We start from the raw sequence: 17,500 nt of genomic DNA on the forward strand, positions 1-17,500 counted from the left end.
TCATCACCAACGTCATTATTATTATTATATATAGTATTATTAGTGTTTTCACCATATTATCAATATTATTATCGTCAACGTCATTATCATTATATAAAAAAGAAATACAATAATCGTCAAACAACGTGAAGGCTCATGGGAGATGTAGTTCCTGAGTATTAACGCGCTGCATCCTGGGAGGAAGAGGGGCGGAAACTACGTTTCAGCGGACGCCATCTTGGCTTTGCTTCTGTTCTTCCTCCCTCCTCCCGGTGAAGACCAGCCCCTCTGGAGAATCTGCGCAGGTTCGCAGAGGCGTGTTGTTGTTTTCAAAACGACGGAGGTTATGATGACTGGCGGGACCGAGTTCCTCAAGAGCTACAGCGGCAGCAAGGACTCCGAGCCCCGCATGGACGTGGACGTGGACTCCAGCCACACGGGGAGCGAGCGCGGGGAGCTGGACGGCGGCGTCCCGGCGGCGTGCTCCTCCAACGGCAGCGGCGGGGAGGAGGACGAGATGGAGGCCCTCGGCCGCTTGAGAGAAGCCGGGGGCTCGAGTAGTCACCACGGCGCGGGAGAGGTGTTCTGCGGCGGCAGGGAGCAGGAGGTGTCGGTGGAAATCGGAGAGACGTATTTATGTCAACGAGCCGACAAGACATGGCGTGAGTGCCGCTGCCGGAGCCTCACTTAGCGGCATTTTGTCCCGTTTGGGGGTAATAGCGGCATTTTGTCCCGTTTGGGGGTAATAGCGGCATTTTGTCCCGTTTGGGGGTAATAGCGGCTTTTGGTCCCGTTTGGGGGTAATAGCGGCTTTTTGTCCCGTTTGGGGGTAATAGCGGCTTTTGGTCCCGTTTGGGGGTAATAGCGGCTTTTTGTCCCGTTTGGGGGTGATAGCGGCTTTTTGTCCCGTTTGGGGGTAATAGCGGCTTTTTGTCCCGTTTGGGGGTAATAGCGGCTTTTTGTCCCGTTTGGGGGTGAATGCCGCTGGTGACACCACAACAGAAAGCTGACATGTCACTGCAGGGAACTGCCATGTTGATGTTTTAGCATGAACACTTATCAAGCCCTTTATCAAGCGAATTAACCATAAATGTGTTTGCTCATAATCACAGCTGTATTAAAGTTGTATGAATCTCAATGCAGTTTGGTGAGCATGCGTTGGTATCTGACATAAAAACACTTAAAACTACTGAAAAGTCTTTTCCCTGATGGACGGTTCTCTCTGCAGACACAGCGGAGGTGATCCAGTCCCGGCTGAACGAGCAGGAGGGCCGGGAGGAGTTCTACGTGCACTACGTGGGATGTGAGTCCATGACTAGTTCTTCATGTGTCTGATGGTGTGCATGCTGAAGGTCATGTCTTCATTAACACCCTCGTTGTGATGCCTTCCCTTGTGTTGCCCGTCCTCTTCCCCTACATCTTTAACATGGGCCTCCTCCTCTTCTTCCCTTTTGGCTTTGCAGTCAACAGGCGGCTCGATGAATGGGTGGGCAAGGCCCGCCTGGCGCTCACCAAGACGGTGAAAGACGCAGTGAGGAAGAGCACGGAGATCGGCATCGTCGGGGATTTGGGCGAACAACCCGAACGGAAGATCACCCGCAACCAGAAGCGCAAGCACGACGAGATCAACCACGTGCAGAAGGTAGAGGCGCCGGCTCCCGCGGTGCTGCCTTCATGTGGCGGTTAGAGGTTTATCTAATGGAGGCTTCCTTTTGCAGACGTATGCAGAGATGGACCCGACCACCGCGGCCCTGGAGAAGGAGCACGAGGCGGTACGCTGGATGCTCGCTACTGCTAGCTGTGTGCTGACCGCTAGGTCGTGTGGTGAACTGGGTCACGTAGCTAGCTTCTCTGTGATCTCTCCCTCAGATCACCAAAGTAAAATACGTCGACAAGATCCAGATCGGGAACTTCGAGATCGACGCCTGGTACTTCTCGCCGTTTCCAGAAGACTACGGCAAGCAGCCGAAGCTGTGGATCTGCGAGTACTGCCTTAAATACATGAAGTACGAGAAGACCTTCAGGCATCACCTGGTCAGTGTGGAGGCTTGGTAGTGATGTGCTTCAGGACGTCTGCAGTCACTGCTCATTGTCACTCAGAACAGCATGCTGTTCCACCTGTTTAACTCAAGTCCTGCAAAGTGTATCGCCAAGAGAACGATAATAATAAAAGCAGGAACATGCCTTGCTACCTGAAGTTTGACCCTTTGACCTTTCCGTCCTCAGTCCCACTGTCAGTGGAAACAGCCTCCAGGCAAAGAGATCTACAGAAGAAGCAACATATCTGTGTTTGAGGTGGACGGGCGAGACCACAAGGTGAGTCCAGCTGCTCAACACCTGTGTTCACAGTGAACTAGCACTGCACCGTTTGACCTGAAGCTCATGAGTGATGCTGTCAGTCTGTTGTTCCCCGTAGTGATCCATTGTCTCTGTCTGCAGATCTACTGTCAAAATCTTTGTCTTCTAGCGAAACTGTTTCTGGACCACAAGACGCTCTATTTCGACGTAGAGCCGTTCATCTTCTACATCCTCACCGAGGTCAACAAGCAGGGCGCGCACATCGTGGGATACTTCTCCAAGGTAAGACTGTCCGATGGAAACAGACTTCTCTAATATCAACGCCGTGACATCTCTTCACGGTTCCTTTCTCGTCGTGCATTTAAATAATAATAATAATGAATAATCCCTCTTGACGGACTGGTTCAAAGCTTCATTCACAACATTGACAATCAGATTCTAAATTCACATTCAAATGCATCTTTGCGTGTCTGTTCATTGTGTTTAAAAGCTTTCTGTAGAGTTGCAGATGGAAATCAGGCTACACTGATATTATTATATTATTATTATTATTATTATTATATTATTTGTAGAATTAGATTCTAGTGGTGGCTGGAAACATTTATTGGAAAAAGGGAGATGTTTTCACTTCCCAAAATCCACAAACAATATGTATATTTAATAAAAAAAATAATTATAGCTTTGCTAAAATATATATATTTTATTTATTTATTATTATTTATAATGTCAAAGCTTTATTTGAAAACCTCAATTAAAGTTTTGAATGTAAAAATAAAGATGTTCTCCTATAATCTGGCCATCAGTTCTGTCTGTGGTCAAAAACCTTTTAATCTCTCGCATGTTTTTGCATAAATCCATAAACCTTGCATTCATAACCTGAAGCTGGAGTTTTGTCTCTGAACCTTGGAGTGATTGCCGGCTGTGTGTCTGAGCGTTTTCTCCCCGGGTCTTGTCTTCCAGGAGAAGGAGTCTCCAGACGGGAACAACGTGGCGTGTATTCTCACGCTGCCGCCGTACCAGCGCCGCGGCTACGGGAAGTTCCTCATCGCTTTTAGTGAGTTCTGTTCTGTGCATCACCAGCTGCTCATGTTAACGAGCTCATTTACTGCCCGGACTAATCAATAGTCATGACATGTGACCAAAGAGACGCTTTCAGCTCGTTGGTTCATGACAGCGACCAAAAACAATGAAGTGGAACAAAGAGTCGGTTTCATTTCCTGTCGATCTACAAGAGTGAATCTTTAGTATCTCAGTTTGTTTTGATTAAAACTAAAAGGTGTATCTCTGCAACCCCAGGGCTGTTTAAATAATGTGGTTATAATAAAATGAACACATGTGAGATTTAGTTCAGAAGTATAAATATCAGTCTATATGTTACTGGTTAAGAGTAAATGAAGATGACACACAGAACAAATGAAAAGGTTTCAGGTCCGCCTAAAAAATATATTATTTATTATTTCTTTGAAATTATGCAGCTGTAAGGTCCAACTCTTACAATATGTGAACATTCTCTAACCCAAATCATAACAATGTGAACATTCTCTAACCCAAATCATAACTCAATATGTGAACATTCTCTAACCCAAATCATAACTCAATATGTGAACATTCTCTAACCCAAATCATAACAATATGTGAACATTCTCTAACCCAAATCATAACAATGTGAACATTCTCTAACCCAAATCATAACACAATATGTGAACATTCTCTAACCCAAATCATAACAATATGTGAACATTCTCTAACCCAAATCATAACTCAATATGTGAACATTCTCTAACCCAAATCATAACTCAATATGTGAACATTCTCTCTGCAAAGGTTGACTTTGATAAAGTGAAGCAGAACAAAGTTAGAGAGGGTTTAGAACAGAGAACATTCAGGAGAGGACTCCAACATTTGCATTGGGGCACATTTTAATCTTTTCAAACCACATATTTCACTTGTATATTACTTATGGTGTTCAATACATCCAAAAACAGCATTTTGGGGCTTTTTCTTTATAAAACAAGCTATGAGTTACAGTTGTATACAACATTCGCTCAGTCTGCCCCCTAGGGGGTTGTTTTTATTAAGAAGGAACATCATCACCTCACACGACACGAGCTGTTTGCGTCTCTGTGTGTGGAGCAGAGCCGTGGACATGAGGATGAACGCACTAACGTCCGCTGCGTGTCTCAGGTTACGAGCTGTCCAAGCTGGAGAGCGCCGTCGGGTCTCCAGAGAAGCCGCTGTCTGACCTCGGGAAGCTGAGCTACAGAAGTTACTGGTCCTGGGTCCTGCTGGAGATCCTGAGGGACTTCAGGGGGACGCTGTCCATCAAAGACCTGAGGTAGAGAGAGGGAGGGAGAGAGACACTCACTCACTCACTCACTCACTCACTCACTCACTCACTCTCACCCCCTCTCTGTCCCCAGCCAGATGACCAGCATCACTCAGAGTGACATCATCAGCACGCTGCAGTCGCTCAACATGGTGAAGTACTGGAAAGGTCAACACGTCATCTGTGTGACGCCCAAACTGGTGGAGGAGCACCTGAAGAGCGCCCAGTACAAGAAGCCCCCCATCACAGGTAGTGTGTGTGTGTGTGTGTGTGTGTGTGTGTGTGTGTGTGTGTGTGTGTGTGTGTGTGTGTGTGTGTGTGTGTGTGTGTGTGTGTGTGTGTGTGTTCCTAACCTGATCTGTGTGTGTGTGTGTGTGTTCCTAACCTGATCTCTGTGTGTGTGTGTGTGTGTGTGTTACTAACCTGATCTGTGTGTGTGTGTTCCTAACCTGATCTCTGTGTGTGTGTGTGTGTGTGTGTGTGTGTGTTCCTAACCTGATCTGTGTGTGTGTGTGTTCCTAACCTGATCACAGGTTGTGTGTGTGTTCCTAACCTGATCTGTGTGTGTGTGTGTGTGTGTGTGTAACCTGCTGCTAACTCAAACAACGAAACCCCTGAATTCTACTTTTTGGGGAGCTAGGACCCAAAAAATGATTAATTTACACTGTTTTGATTATTATATTGCTGAGATAATGACTTATGATAATTAAGACATGAAAATGTGTCTTTTTTTATGATTTACATTTTTTAGACGCAACAGTTAATTAAATATGAATTAAAGGTTTTTGCAAGATTGTTGGCACAGGATGCATCTTCATATTGAGTGTTTACATAATGATTTCCCTTATTGCCCTTAAAGACAATACTCCTACTCTAGTCACTCTTTACGTGAATAATTCAAATGAATATTCCACTATTACTCCTATATTAAATAATTTAAATGTCCCTCTGTTTCCAGCTGATGAACCCTCGCTTTTCTTTTTGCCCTAAAAACCCAAATGTGTACGTGTCCTTAGAAAGCCGCTATAATCTGAATAAAATCACACACGTCCTTATTAAAAAAAGCTCCGTTTGGAATAACGTCTAATTCTGATTTATACATCCGAACAGAACCAAATTCAGAATGTTGTCATAGTCATCAGTGTGCATGTAAACGCAGTCGTTGAACGGGAAACACGTGTTCCTCCGAGACGATGGCGTCATCACGCTACTTAAATCACCTCAGTTGGCTGATTGTGACGTCATCGGTTCGTTAACGAGTGAAACCAAATACTTAGCGTTAATTGTGGATTTTATTTTTAGATGAAATTGCAACTTTGACTCAAAATCCCGACTCCAGCTGACGTGAAATGTTTTCCGGTTGCTGGTAAAAGTCCGGATGATGTCATGAAGGTTCCTGCAGACAAGCCGTCTGTCTGCTTTGGGTCCTTGTTTCTTCTTCTGTATGTTTCACCTCCTCTCTCTGTCTCCCCCTAGTGGACACTATGTGTTTGAAGTGGGCGCCGCCCAAAAACAAACAAGTCAAGTTGTCCAAGAAGTGAAGCGCCGCTCTGCTCATCACGTCCTCCTGTTTTTATATCGCCTGCCAAGTTCCTTCTTTCCTCCTCAACTCAACAACCTGCTGTCATGACAACTCTTTGTATATAGTCATTAGTAGCATCTGTCAGTATTTTCTTAAAATATGTTAAAAAATCTAACAGACTTGTGTCCTGATTCCTTCTTTCATGAACACCAACTGCTCCTAAACGTCTAAAATCTTCTTTTAACACATTTCAGGCGACTAAATGGTCACATGACAGATACATTTTTATTCCACCAGGAAGAGTTGGAGGTCTGTTATTTATTGTAGAATTAAAACGGATCATTTATTAGTACATTTAACTGCTTTTATTCTTTTTTATTCTTTTTTTTAACAATCTTTAAACACAGAATATTGTTGAAGATGTTCTCTCTTTTTGTCACAGCACATGTTTAGTTATTCTCTCTCCGTGTAACTGATGAAGTTCCATTCAGTTGTCTGAGAAATATAAGAAATATAACTCAGGTTTTAAGTGACATTACAAGATGTCATTCTGTTAATGAACACAAGAGGGCAGCAGCGCACCGGGTCCAAAAGACCTGGAAATGTCTTTCATAAGTTTGATAGTGATTTATGATTATTAGCACTATTGTTCTTGTTTTTGTATTTTTATTAAGGAGCCTTAATTGATCTACTTTATTTCCCAAAGATTAGATTTCACTAAATACTTTTGAGGTACCAAATTATCTTTTTTGTTTTTAAAAGCAGTTTTGGCAGCAATTTATGAATCTTGGAAAAACAAAGATGTGCTGATGGAGGATGAAATCCATTGGAAACTATATCAAAGATGATTAAAATCGAGTAAAATGTATTTATATAAATAAAATCATAGCAAAAATATATACATAAATAAAAGTCTGTCATTAAAAAAGAAAATGTCAAATAGTTTTTTCCTACAAACTCTAGTTGCTTACACAAAGTAAGTTGTAGAAAAAGTATTCAAACTAAAGTAGTAGTGTGTGTGTGTGTGTGTGTGTGTGTGTGTGTGTGTGTGTGTGTGTAAACATTCTGGACATTCTTAAGTATTAATACAAATATATTTACATAAACTATGAAGTAAATAAAGGTACTTGTACATTAGTGGATTATTTTGACTGACACTACATTTTGTAAGAAGAAGTATTGTAGTAAAAAACGAGATACTTTTAATGTTAAACTTTTATGAATTGTATCTCAAAAAGAAGGAAAGAGCAGAAGCTTAAACATACTAACTGACGCGCTCCACAGATTCTTCTGATTTTATTGGGGGTCCCTGAACCCCTCGCAGTACCTGGTCATGAGTGTAAATAAATACTGGGCTCAACATAAAGGGAGATTCAGTTTATTTTCAAAAAATTGTCCTTCAAAACCGCGGCGGTCATTCATAAGGCATTCACAGCTATTCTGTTTTACATTTCCTTTTGGTTTTTGGACATTTGAGAGTTGTTGATGTTTCAGAGGATTTCCTAAAACAGGAGTACAGCTAAGGCACAGCACGACTCCCACAGACAGGAAACAGAAGGATGAGAGAGGAACGGCGTGGAGGATGTGAAGAAGACTTCATTGAACTGTCACTTCATCAGCATCATTCAAATAAAGAGCCGTTCTGTCTTTGTGCTTCAAGACCAAAGAAGAGTTCCTAAAACAAGACGGTGTGATCCTCTCATCATCTTCATCACATGATGAAGGTTGTTTACTCCTTTAAAAACTACATTCAACAAAATGCAGTTTTACATCGACTTCCTCGTCAAATTAAAAATAATATCGGACTCCAAATGTTTCAGCTCAACTTCAACAGGATCAGAAAATAAAAGCTAAAGCTTTAAATAATTCTTTTATGTTTAAAAAATATATATATTCATGGTTCATAAAGCGGCCGCAGCGTAATAATAAATAATGTTTAAACTTTATGATTAAAGTGATTCTGACATCTGTCAAAAACATCTTTTAAAATCTAAGACTTGTGGAATTACGATGCAACCTTCAACCAAACTGATTATTCATAACTAAAACCGTGAAATTAAACTTTGTGCAGTTCATAACTGTTTGGTTTCAACAATCTGACTTCATTCCCTTTGTTAGATTTCCAGTGAAGAACAAAAGAGTTAAATGCTGCTGTTTGTTTGTTTGGCTCTTCGGGGGTTGAACCACCGACACGCTGTGCTTATTAACTCAAACACCTTTAGAACAATACATTAATACATGGACTCAACCTTCTGTGGAACGAACAGACGCAGAGTTCATGTCCTGAGAGCAGCGGAGAGAGAAACCCTCCCGCTGCCCCGCTGGGTCCCAACCCTGTAGCATGAAGCTATCCTGTAGCATGAAACTATCCTGTAGCATGAAGCTATCCTATAGCATGAAACTACCCTGTAGCATGAAACTAACCTGTAGCATGAAACTATCCTGTAGCATGAAGCTATCCTGTAGCATGAAACTACCCTGTAGCATGAAGCTATCCTGTAGCATGAAGCTATCCTATAGCATGAAAGTAACCTGTAGCATGAAACTATCCTGTAGCATGAAGCTATCCTATAGCATGAAACTAACCTGTAGCATGAAACTATCCTGTAGCATGAAGCTATCCTATAGCATGAAACTATCCTGTAGCATGAAGCTATCCTGTAGCATGAAGCTATCCTGTAGCATGAAACTACAAACACGGTTCAACAGCTCACTGATGAAATATCATGTTCTATAGTGACGCACAATATAAATATCATGTTCTATAGTGACGCACAATATAAATATCATGTTCTATAGTGACGCACAATATAAATATCATGTTCTATAGTGACGCACAATATAAATATCATGTTCTATAGTGACGCACAATATATCTGAGGAGGGGTTGCACCAGCAAGGATTATTCATTTTGACCGAAAAGTGCAATTCACAGTTATATTTGACACTTTATGAAATGTTGAAAAGCAAATTCCTAATGCAAATGAAATGTTTGTGTGATCAGGTTAGCTTAGCATAAAGACTGGAACCAGGGGGAACCGTTAGCCTTCTCGTTGTCCCGTGTGAGTTAGAGCTCTTCAGGACCATCCGGTTCCCTTTGGACCGACCCAGGCTCGCTGTTTCCAGCCTTTGTGCTAAGCTAAGCTAACTGGCTACTGTCTGTAGCCTCATTACTATCAAACACATGAGTGGTAAACTGAACTCTGAAGCTACAATTCAAAACCTTTTAATGCAAATTGAGCTCAAAGGAAATGCAGATCTGGTTCTTCTCCTCTTTACGTCTTCAGCTCTTTTCTGTCTCAGTGACACAAACTGTACAATATGATTCATAAGCAATATGATTCATAAACACTATGATTCATAAACAATATGATTCATAAGCAATATGATTCATAAGCAATATGATTCATAAACAATATGATTCATAAGCAATATGATTCATAAACAATATGATTCATAAACAATATGATTCATAAGCAATATGATTCATAAGCAATATGATTCATAAACAATATGATTCATAAGCAATATGATTCATAAACAATATGATTCATAAGCAATATGATTCATAAACAATATGATTCATAAACAATATGATTCATAAACACTATGATTCATAAACAATATGATTCATAAGCAATATGATTCATAAACAATATGATTCATAAACAATATGATTCATAAACACTATGATTCATAAGCAATATGATTCATAAACAATATGATTCATAAACACTATGATTCATAAACAATATGATTCATAAACAATATGATTCATAAACACTATGATTCATAAACACTATGATTCATAAGCAATATGATTCATAAACAATATGATTCATAAACAATATGATTCATAAACACTATGATTCATAAACAATATGATTCATAAGAAATATGATTCATAAACACTAACTTGTGCTCCAACTGATGATTAGATTTCATATTTGACATATTGTGAAACAATTAATACAAATCAATTGAGACACCAATTAATAAGCAATATTGTAACACAAATGTTGAAACGTCAATAAAACCCAATAAATATCTTTATGTCATGAACTCTAACTGAATCAGTTACAACATCTACTCTTTAACATTTAGCCTCAGACTCTTCTGTCCGAAAACTAATCGCTGCAAATATCAAATATTAGTCACGCAAAGAAAAGTGTTTTATATAAACTTCTGAATAAATAATCTCAGTTGCTCATCAGTTTCTACAGCAAAGAGCAGACACAACAATGAGCGTAAAGAAAAGAGGAGGAGCCTCTGAGCGGCAGCGTCTGACCTGAACAGCGCCGCCTGGCGGCCGGAGGAGGAACTGCAGCCTGGCGGTGGGAAGAAACCCAGTACTTTTACTCAAGTACAACTCTAAAGTACAACTCTAAAGTACAACTCTAAAGTACAACTCTAAAGTACATCGGTACTTCAATGCTTCTATCAGACAGTTTCTGGTTACTTTTCATATGTTTACACAAATACAGCAGCGATTTCTAAAATATCACTAATTTTCATAGATTAAAGAATCCAACATTATATTAAATTTAAATACAATTATGATAATGAAAACGATCATTAACATGCTGTTTCCACCAATAATAAACTATTATAATAATTAGATGCACTAAAAAGGACCCAAACAAGAACTTAGGTAATCTAACATGTATATATCATGTTGTTGTGTTTGTACATGTACTTGAGTAAAAGTACTTGTACTTGAGTAAAAGTACTTGTACTTGGACCCACGAGACGTCAGTGTCGATTACAGGAGATGAAAACATGGTGAAGGTCACTGAAGGTCGTCTTCATGGTCAAAACAGAAGAAGTACGTTTATACCCAACGAGAGACGATCAAATGAAAGAAAGGAAGGAGCCGCTCTGCAGGAGCCGCTCTGCAGGAGACACTCTGGAGGAGACACTCTGGAGGAGCCGCTCTGCAGGAGACACTCTGGAGGAGACACTCTGGAGGAGCCGCTCTGCAGGAGACACTCTGGAGGAGACACTCTGGAGGAGCCGCTCTGCAGGAGACACTCTGGAGGAGCCGCTTTGGAGGAGCCGCTCTGCAGGAGACACTCTGCAGGAGCCGCTCTGCAGGAGACACTCTGGAGGAGCCGCTTTGGAGGAGCCGCTCTGCAGGAGACACTCTGGAGGAGCCGCTTTGGAGGAGCCACTCTGGAGGAGACACTCTGGAGGAGCCGCTCTGCAGGAGCCGCTCTGCAGGAGCGGCTCTGGAGGAGCCGCTCCTGCAGGAGCGTCTCAGGCCGAGTTCAGGCTCGCCTGTACCTCGGCTCTGTGATCTCAACAAGAGCTCTGCTGCTCCGGTCGGTTCCTCTCAGGAGTTCTGTGGTCGTTCTCTTTAGTTAATACAATATTTGATCTGGAAGGAAACAATAGTTTGGATCTTTTTTTGCCGGCGGGTCCACTGTCCTTCACTGAGTGTGAATCCTAGAAAACTTTACATTTGTCTCAGTGTTTGTTTTTTAACCATTTCAACCTTTTTGAGTTGTTGTGAGCTCAGGATAATCGTCCGAAATAAAATACATCTGACTTTTAAAAACATCATTTATGAGTAAAAAGCCTGGATCAAAGTTTTGAAAAAGAATGAAAAAGCCACGCCCCCTTTCATCATGAAAAACACACTCGACCCTGTGACCCCGGGACACACTGGCAACACGAGGTATAGAGTTCTTCTGACGCGCACACACGCACGCACACACACACACACACACACGCACGCACGCACACACACACACACACACACGCACACACACACACACACACACGCACGCACGCACGCACACACACACACACACACACACACACGCACGCACGCACGCACGCACACACACACACACACACACACACACACACACACACACACACAGGGAGCGCAGCAGGCTGAGTGGGGACTGATGAAGACGATGTTTCTGACTTTGTTCTTCGTCCTGTCGCCGCCTCCAAAGTTTGATTCATCATTTTTCTTTCACTCCGACGTTGCAACAACTTTTAAATAAATAAATACAAGACACAAACGGGATCATCAGCCGCGTGCCTTCCTTCATGTGTTCCTCCGGTCCACTTCCTCCGGTCCACTTCCTCCGGTCCACTTCCTCCGGTCCACTTCCTGCTACCTGATGCGCCCGTCCTCTCTGGGCGGGCCCGGTTGGGCCTTGGGGTCCGGGCTGGCGGAGCTCCAGACGGTGTGAGAGCAGCGCTGCATGACGGGACAGACGCTGGGGCCCATGGAGCAGACGTCTGCGGCCGACCAGTGGCCCTCCAGCAGCCGGTCCAGCCAGCGGCGCAGCGGCGCCCCCGTCAGGCCGGCGTTGGCCTCGGCCTCCTCCACGGCGCCCAGGCTCACCGGCAGCCGCAGCACCGGGTTCAGGCCGTGGAAACTCTGCTCCATGTAGGAGTTCCTGACCGGGCCGCCATGCAGCCGCAGAGCGTCCTCTGGAGGGGGGGGGGGGGGGGGGGGGGGAGGAAGAGGAGGAGGAGGAGGAGGAGGAGGAGGAGGAGAGAAGAATGGGGAAACAGGGTGCATCAGGTTTCATGTTGAGCATCCAGATGATCCTGCTGTTCTAAAAGAAAAGAACCTCTAGAACCCTAAAATGTTCTGTTGTCCATCTGGATGAAAGAACATTGCATCATAACACATGTAGCTTAACCTGTTTTATAGGTTATTGTTGGTACAGTTCATATCAAACAAATGCTATTTTTATTTATTTTTTACAAAAAGAGCTCATATTATTTCTGTTTAACTTAATTAGAAATTCAGTTATAAAAATAGTAATATATATATATATATATATATATATATATATATATATATATATATATATATACATATATATATATATATATTCATGTGTTTTTTAGACTGGTTTAAAGACTTCTGAGGATTCAGAAAAAGCTAAATGTGTTTTTTTTGTTGTTTTTAAGATTATATTTACTTTCCAGGCACCTGTTCCAGAGGTATTAATACATGAATACATGAATACTGCATGTAAACACACAGCGATGACATCACTTCACTTTCTGACACCGCAGCCTCCAAAGGTCAACACGGCTAATTCTGATAGAGGTGACCGTGTGTGAGACACTATAAATATGTGTGTGTGTGTGTGTGTGTGTGTGTGTGTGTGTGTGTGTGTGTGTGTGTTGACAGCTGTGACAGGAGGGCCTCTGCTGTGTGAGTATTAGATCTGCTGTCGACACACACCAGTTTCTTCAGTCTCACATTACTGACAAATTAAACAATAATAATATAGAAGGAGGAGTTTACAGTCACTGCACCGACCAATCAGGTCTTCAGGCCATGGACCCCAGAGGAGAGAGAGATATATATATATATATATATATATATATATATATATATATATATATATATATATATATATATATATATATATATATATATATATATTATAACAAGGTGTGTTATATTAAACTGGGCCCAGTAACATGTATAAACATACTTTGTTACTGCATGATAATCATGAGACAAGTTATTCAAACTGACCTTTTTATTTGTATTTCTATATATTTATTGACTGAGAGACAGAATCTTCTGCCTCCATGCATCATTCCTACAGGATGATTCATGTTAATGTGTCTTTAAAGACGTTTACACTTGTGGAAAGAAAATTGGGATTTGTTTATACTTTTTATGTGAAGGGTTGTCTAATCAGCCAAAGATCTCAGGACCCCCTGCAGTACTCTGCGGACCCCCTAGGGGTCGCGGACCTCCTGTTGAAGACCTCTGCTCTGAATTATTAGTTTTCCTACAAATCTGCTGAGACAGACATGTGGATTAAATGTGTTTCTGAGGAGGATAATACTTTACTGGCTGGGACTAATTCTGTGTTAAATATACAAACCCACTTCTCTGTGTACTTTCCTGGCTGCAGCCAATAGTCGTAGTATTTAGTACTATGACTTTATTCAGCATGATATACTGACTTGATAATGACATTTCCTCCACTACTACGACTTCTTCATGACTTCATGTAACCCGGGTGTCACATTTCCCACAATCCCTCACTGTAATGACTTGGTCACTGTAGTGTTCAGGGCGTCCCCCCCGCTGGTAAAGGGGGCGCTCGCTTCGCTCACCTTGCAGCACCGGCTGCTGGCGGTGGAACTCGAGCGGCGCCACGATGAAGGAGGTCTGCCCCAGCGGGTTCCAGTGGTGCAGCACCCTCAGCACCCAGCGGCCGGGCCTCAGCGGCGGGCTGAGCGGCGGCCGGTAGTGGGTGACCTCGGCGGCGGCGTCCACCAGGATGTCGTAGGTGGCGGCGATGACGTTGGTGGGGTCCACCCACACCACGGTGGCCGTCAGGTTGCTCTGGCTGCGGCTCCAGCGCTGCACGGCCACCGGCTCGTCCGTGGGCCCCAGCAGACCCCCGAAGTTCCTGAAGAGACGCTCCTTCGGGTCCCAGTCCGCTCCCACCTGCAGGACGGGGGGGAGGGGTCATCGGTTACGCAATAGATGGAGGAAGGAGCGCTTTGAAGGTTTGAAGGTTTAGGTCTCTATGTCTCCAGGTCTCAGGTCTCTAGGTGTGCATGTGTGTGTGTGTGTGTGTGTGTGTGTGTGTGTGTGTGTGTGTGTGTGTGTGTCTGACCTGGACGTGCTGCAGCCTGTTGCCGGGCGGGGTTGGGCTGGCCAGGGTGAAGTGGTCCTTGGGGGTCACCCAGGTCTCCAGGCTCTCCTGCTGGGCGGAGGCCCGGTTGGTGGCCGCGTGCCGCAGCAGGTAACCCTGGAACTGGTCCGACAGGAAGTACAGGTGCACCGACACCGGGTGGCTCATGGCTATGAACCTGAGAGACACACACACACATTTTTGACATAATATACAATAATAATAAAAATATATAATATTACTTTTGGGACTTTGTGACGTATACTATGACATACTGACTTCATGACTTATTTCAACGCTCTAGTCTATACAAGGACTAACCGTTTTATGACTATATTCTGACTTTTTAAACCAGTTCAGCAGCCTTAGGTTTATAATAATAATAATAATAATAAGTGATCCCCTCGTCGTCAGCAGTAACGCACGCTTCCCAAAGAGGAAGATGAAACGTTACTTTATGATTTAAGTGAAGACATGATCTCTCATGGAGGCGTGAGGTGGAGACGCTGCTCCACTGAAACCACAGGAGGAACAGACCCGTCCTGTTCCTTCACACACACATCCCATAATGACGCCCCCACCCATCGCCACCCCACCTCCAAGCACAAGTACCTCCTTGTAGCTACTGTGGTCAACACCCCCCTTACACACACACACACACACACACCTGGAAATATCCCGTCTGAGCAGACACTGTAGGCTGGTTGTACCTCAGGACAAGCTGCCGTTATCTTGGTATTTAATTTGGACACAAACACACAAACACACGTCTGGAAACACGTTGGGCTGCCGGTCCTCGTCTCCCAGCCCAGCGACTACGTGACCAACACACTCACACAGGGAGGGACTGACTTGGCTTTTCTTCTCACGCCGCTGTTTTGCTGCGTTTGGTCCGAACCGAGTTCAAACTAATTGAAACATTGTTGCCTTTTAGTTCCTCTTCCTGTTCACGCCGACTCCAAGAGGCGTGAACAGGAAGTCAAGGAGCATCAGGTCTCTCCCCGATGGAAGCGTCTACATTTCACATGAAAAGTGGTTTTCTTGACGCTTCACCATCAGCCGGTGGATCCAACAGCACGCTATCTTTTTAATGTGTGCTAGTATCACACATTAAGACACACTGCAGCAGAAGTCAGCTGGAACCGAACCAGCGGTCCGGTTCACCGCTGGCAGGGTTCTGTCATGAAGAACCTCTGAAGGCCTCCAAGAACCTCTTGGACCGTCATGAAGAACTCTTGCAGCCAGTCTACAAACTCTGGAGCTCCTTAAAACCCCACGAGCTCCTTCACAGACCCCTTGAACCCCTTGAACCCCGTTAATCGGTTCAATCCCCACCTGGTGCCACGGATCCAGCAGGAGAACCGATGCAGAACCACCTGCAGCTCCCATAAGTCCTGCGGCGTGTTTACCTGCAGCTGTTGTCGTTGGGATGTCCCTGCAGCGAGCTGGCGGCGCGCGACAGCCCCATGCGGGCGAAGGCGTGCTGGTGGCTGAGCATGGAGTCCGACAGGCTGGCCAGGCCGTCCGTCTCCTGCTCGTAGAGGTTCTCCCAGTAGGCGTGGAGGCCCGGCGTGCCCGAGGCGTACGAGCCGAACAGGAAGGAGTCCAGCTGGTTGATGATCTCCTGGCTCACGCTGGCCTCAAACTTCCTGGCGAAGAAGGTGGGTCTGGACACCTGCTGCGCTCAGAACCACAGAAGAAGAGCCGTGAGAATCGGAAAGCCCAACTCTGACCGTCAATAGCGAAAGTTGCAGAAAGACATGGAGGCGGCCATCTTTAAAACACAAGCCACTCAAGATCAGTGAGGCATAAACACGTTACCATGAGCAGTGAGCTGGAGGAACTGGTTTCTGTTCTTATGCCAGTTTAAAAGTTCACTTCAAAATATGAATCATAAATAGTGCTACAGGTGAGCAAGTAAAGTATACAAAACATCTACATAACAGCTGACGCCTCCTTGTTTAAACGGCATGTACATTAACTTAAACTCAGATGGAAAAAGACTAAATATATCCGAGAACCTTGGAAAACCAAAGGAAATCACAGACACCGGCTTTGTGACCGGGAGAGAGGACGGGCGTAGTCCGTGATGTCATCAGGGGGGCGTGGCCTCACCAGAACCGGCTCGCTGGCGGGCCTGGAAACCCCAACCTAATGAGAGCGGACTGGACGGCCGTCTTATTCTGGAGCCGTGACCTCACAGCCGAGAGCTCGCTAAAGACAACATGGAAACCACGCGGCGCTTCCTTCAGAGCGTCGGGGGGAAGTGGGAGAAAAGTGCTTTGACTGAGCGTTCTCTCCCTGAAGGAGTGCAGCTTTATTTCATCAAGATTCCAGGTGAAAGATGTGGCGTTTGACCTACATTTCCAGGACTTAAAGGTGGAAGGAAAGGGTGTTCTGCACTCTGACCCTCACTTTCAGGTCCGATCCGTCTTTCCAGCGGGCGAACCCCGGCATTATGGTAATGACAACCTTAGGAGCTCTAAAAATACCGGCTGCCTGGAGTTTGCAGCTGTTTCCGGGATCAGCTCCTCTTATAGAACCATCAGCAGCTCACCGCAGGACGCTGTCCTCCGGTCTGTCGCTGCAGCGAGCCGAGGGAGCTAACGCTGCGCCGCGAGGCTATTCTGGGCCGCGGCCAGCGAGGCCTTCAGAGGGCCGGGTGGGCCGACGCCAGGGCCTTCATCTCGTTGTCGGGATAAAACATCATCACCTTCAATCCCCCAAAAATAATCC

General features: G+C 44.3%; 2 protein-coding genes across 2 annotated transcripts in view; one reads left to right on the forward strand and one right to left on the reverse strand.

Moving 5' to 3' along the window:
• Nucleotides 1-328: 328 nt before the first annotated feature.
• kat8 (K(lysine) acetyltransferase 8) lies at nucleotides 329-7,006 on the forward strand (the record flags this gene model as incomplete). Its single annotated transcript, XM_079232997.1, has 11 exons — nucleotides 329-641; nucleotides 1,208-1,282; nucleotides 1,443-1,621; nucleotides 1,698-1,751; nucleotides 1,849-2,013; nucleotides 2,206-2,295; nucleotides 2,419-2,559; nucleotides 3,238-3,331; nucleotides 4,462-4,612; nucleotides 4,698-4,852; nucleotides 6,080-7,006. 11 exons carry the CDS (start codon nucleotides 329-331, stop codon nucleotides 6,142-6,144), a joined length of 1,482 nt encoding a protein of 493 aa, XP_079089123.1. The 3' UTR covers nucleotides 6,145-7,006.
• A 5,246-nt stretch (nucleotides 7,007-12,252) lies between these two features.
• The window catches only part of LOC306749783 (xylosyltransferase 1-like), a gene marked incomplete at both ends in the record, with an annotated part of 32,325 nt that continues 27,077 nt past the window's right edge, over nucleotides 12,253-17,500 (reverse strand). Inside the window, 4 exons of the mRNA XM_079233111.1 lie at nucleotides 12,253-12,575; nucleotides 14,238-14,574; nucleotides 14,747-14,942; nucleotides 16,174-16,442. Coding sequence (XP_079089237.1) covers nucleotides 12,253-12,575; nucleotides 14,238-14,574; nucleotides 14,747-14,942; nucleotides 16,174-16,442 — 1,125 coding nt within the window. The remainder of the gene's footprint in view (nucleotides 12,576-14,237; nucleotides 14,575-14,746; nucleotides 14,943-16,173; nucleotides 16,443-17,500) is intronic.

The sequence above is a fragment of the Taurulus bubalis genome (genome assembly GCF_910589615.1).
Source record: "Taurulus bubalis genome assembly, chromosome: 17".
Taxonomy (NCBI): domain Eukaryota; kingdom Metazoa; phylum Chordata; class Actinopteri; order Perciformes; family Cottidae; genus Taurulus; species Taurulus bubalis.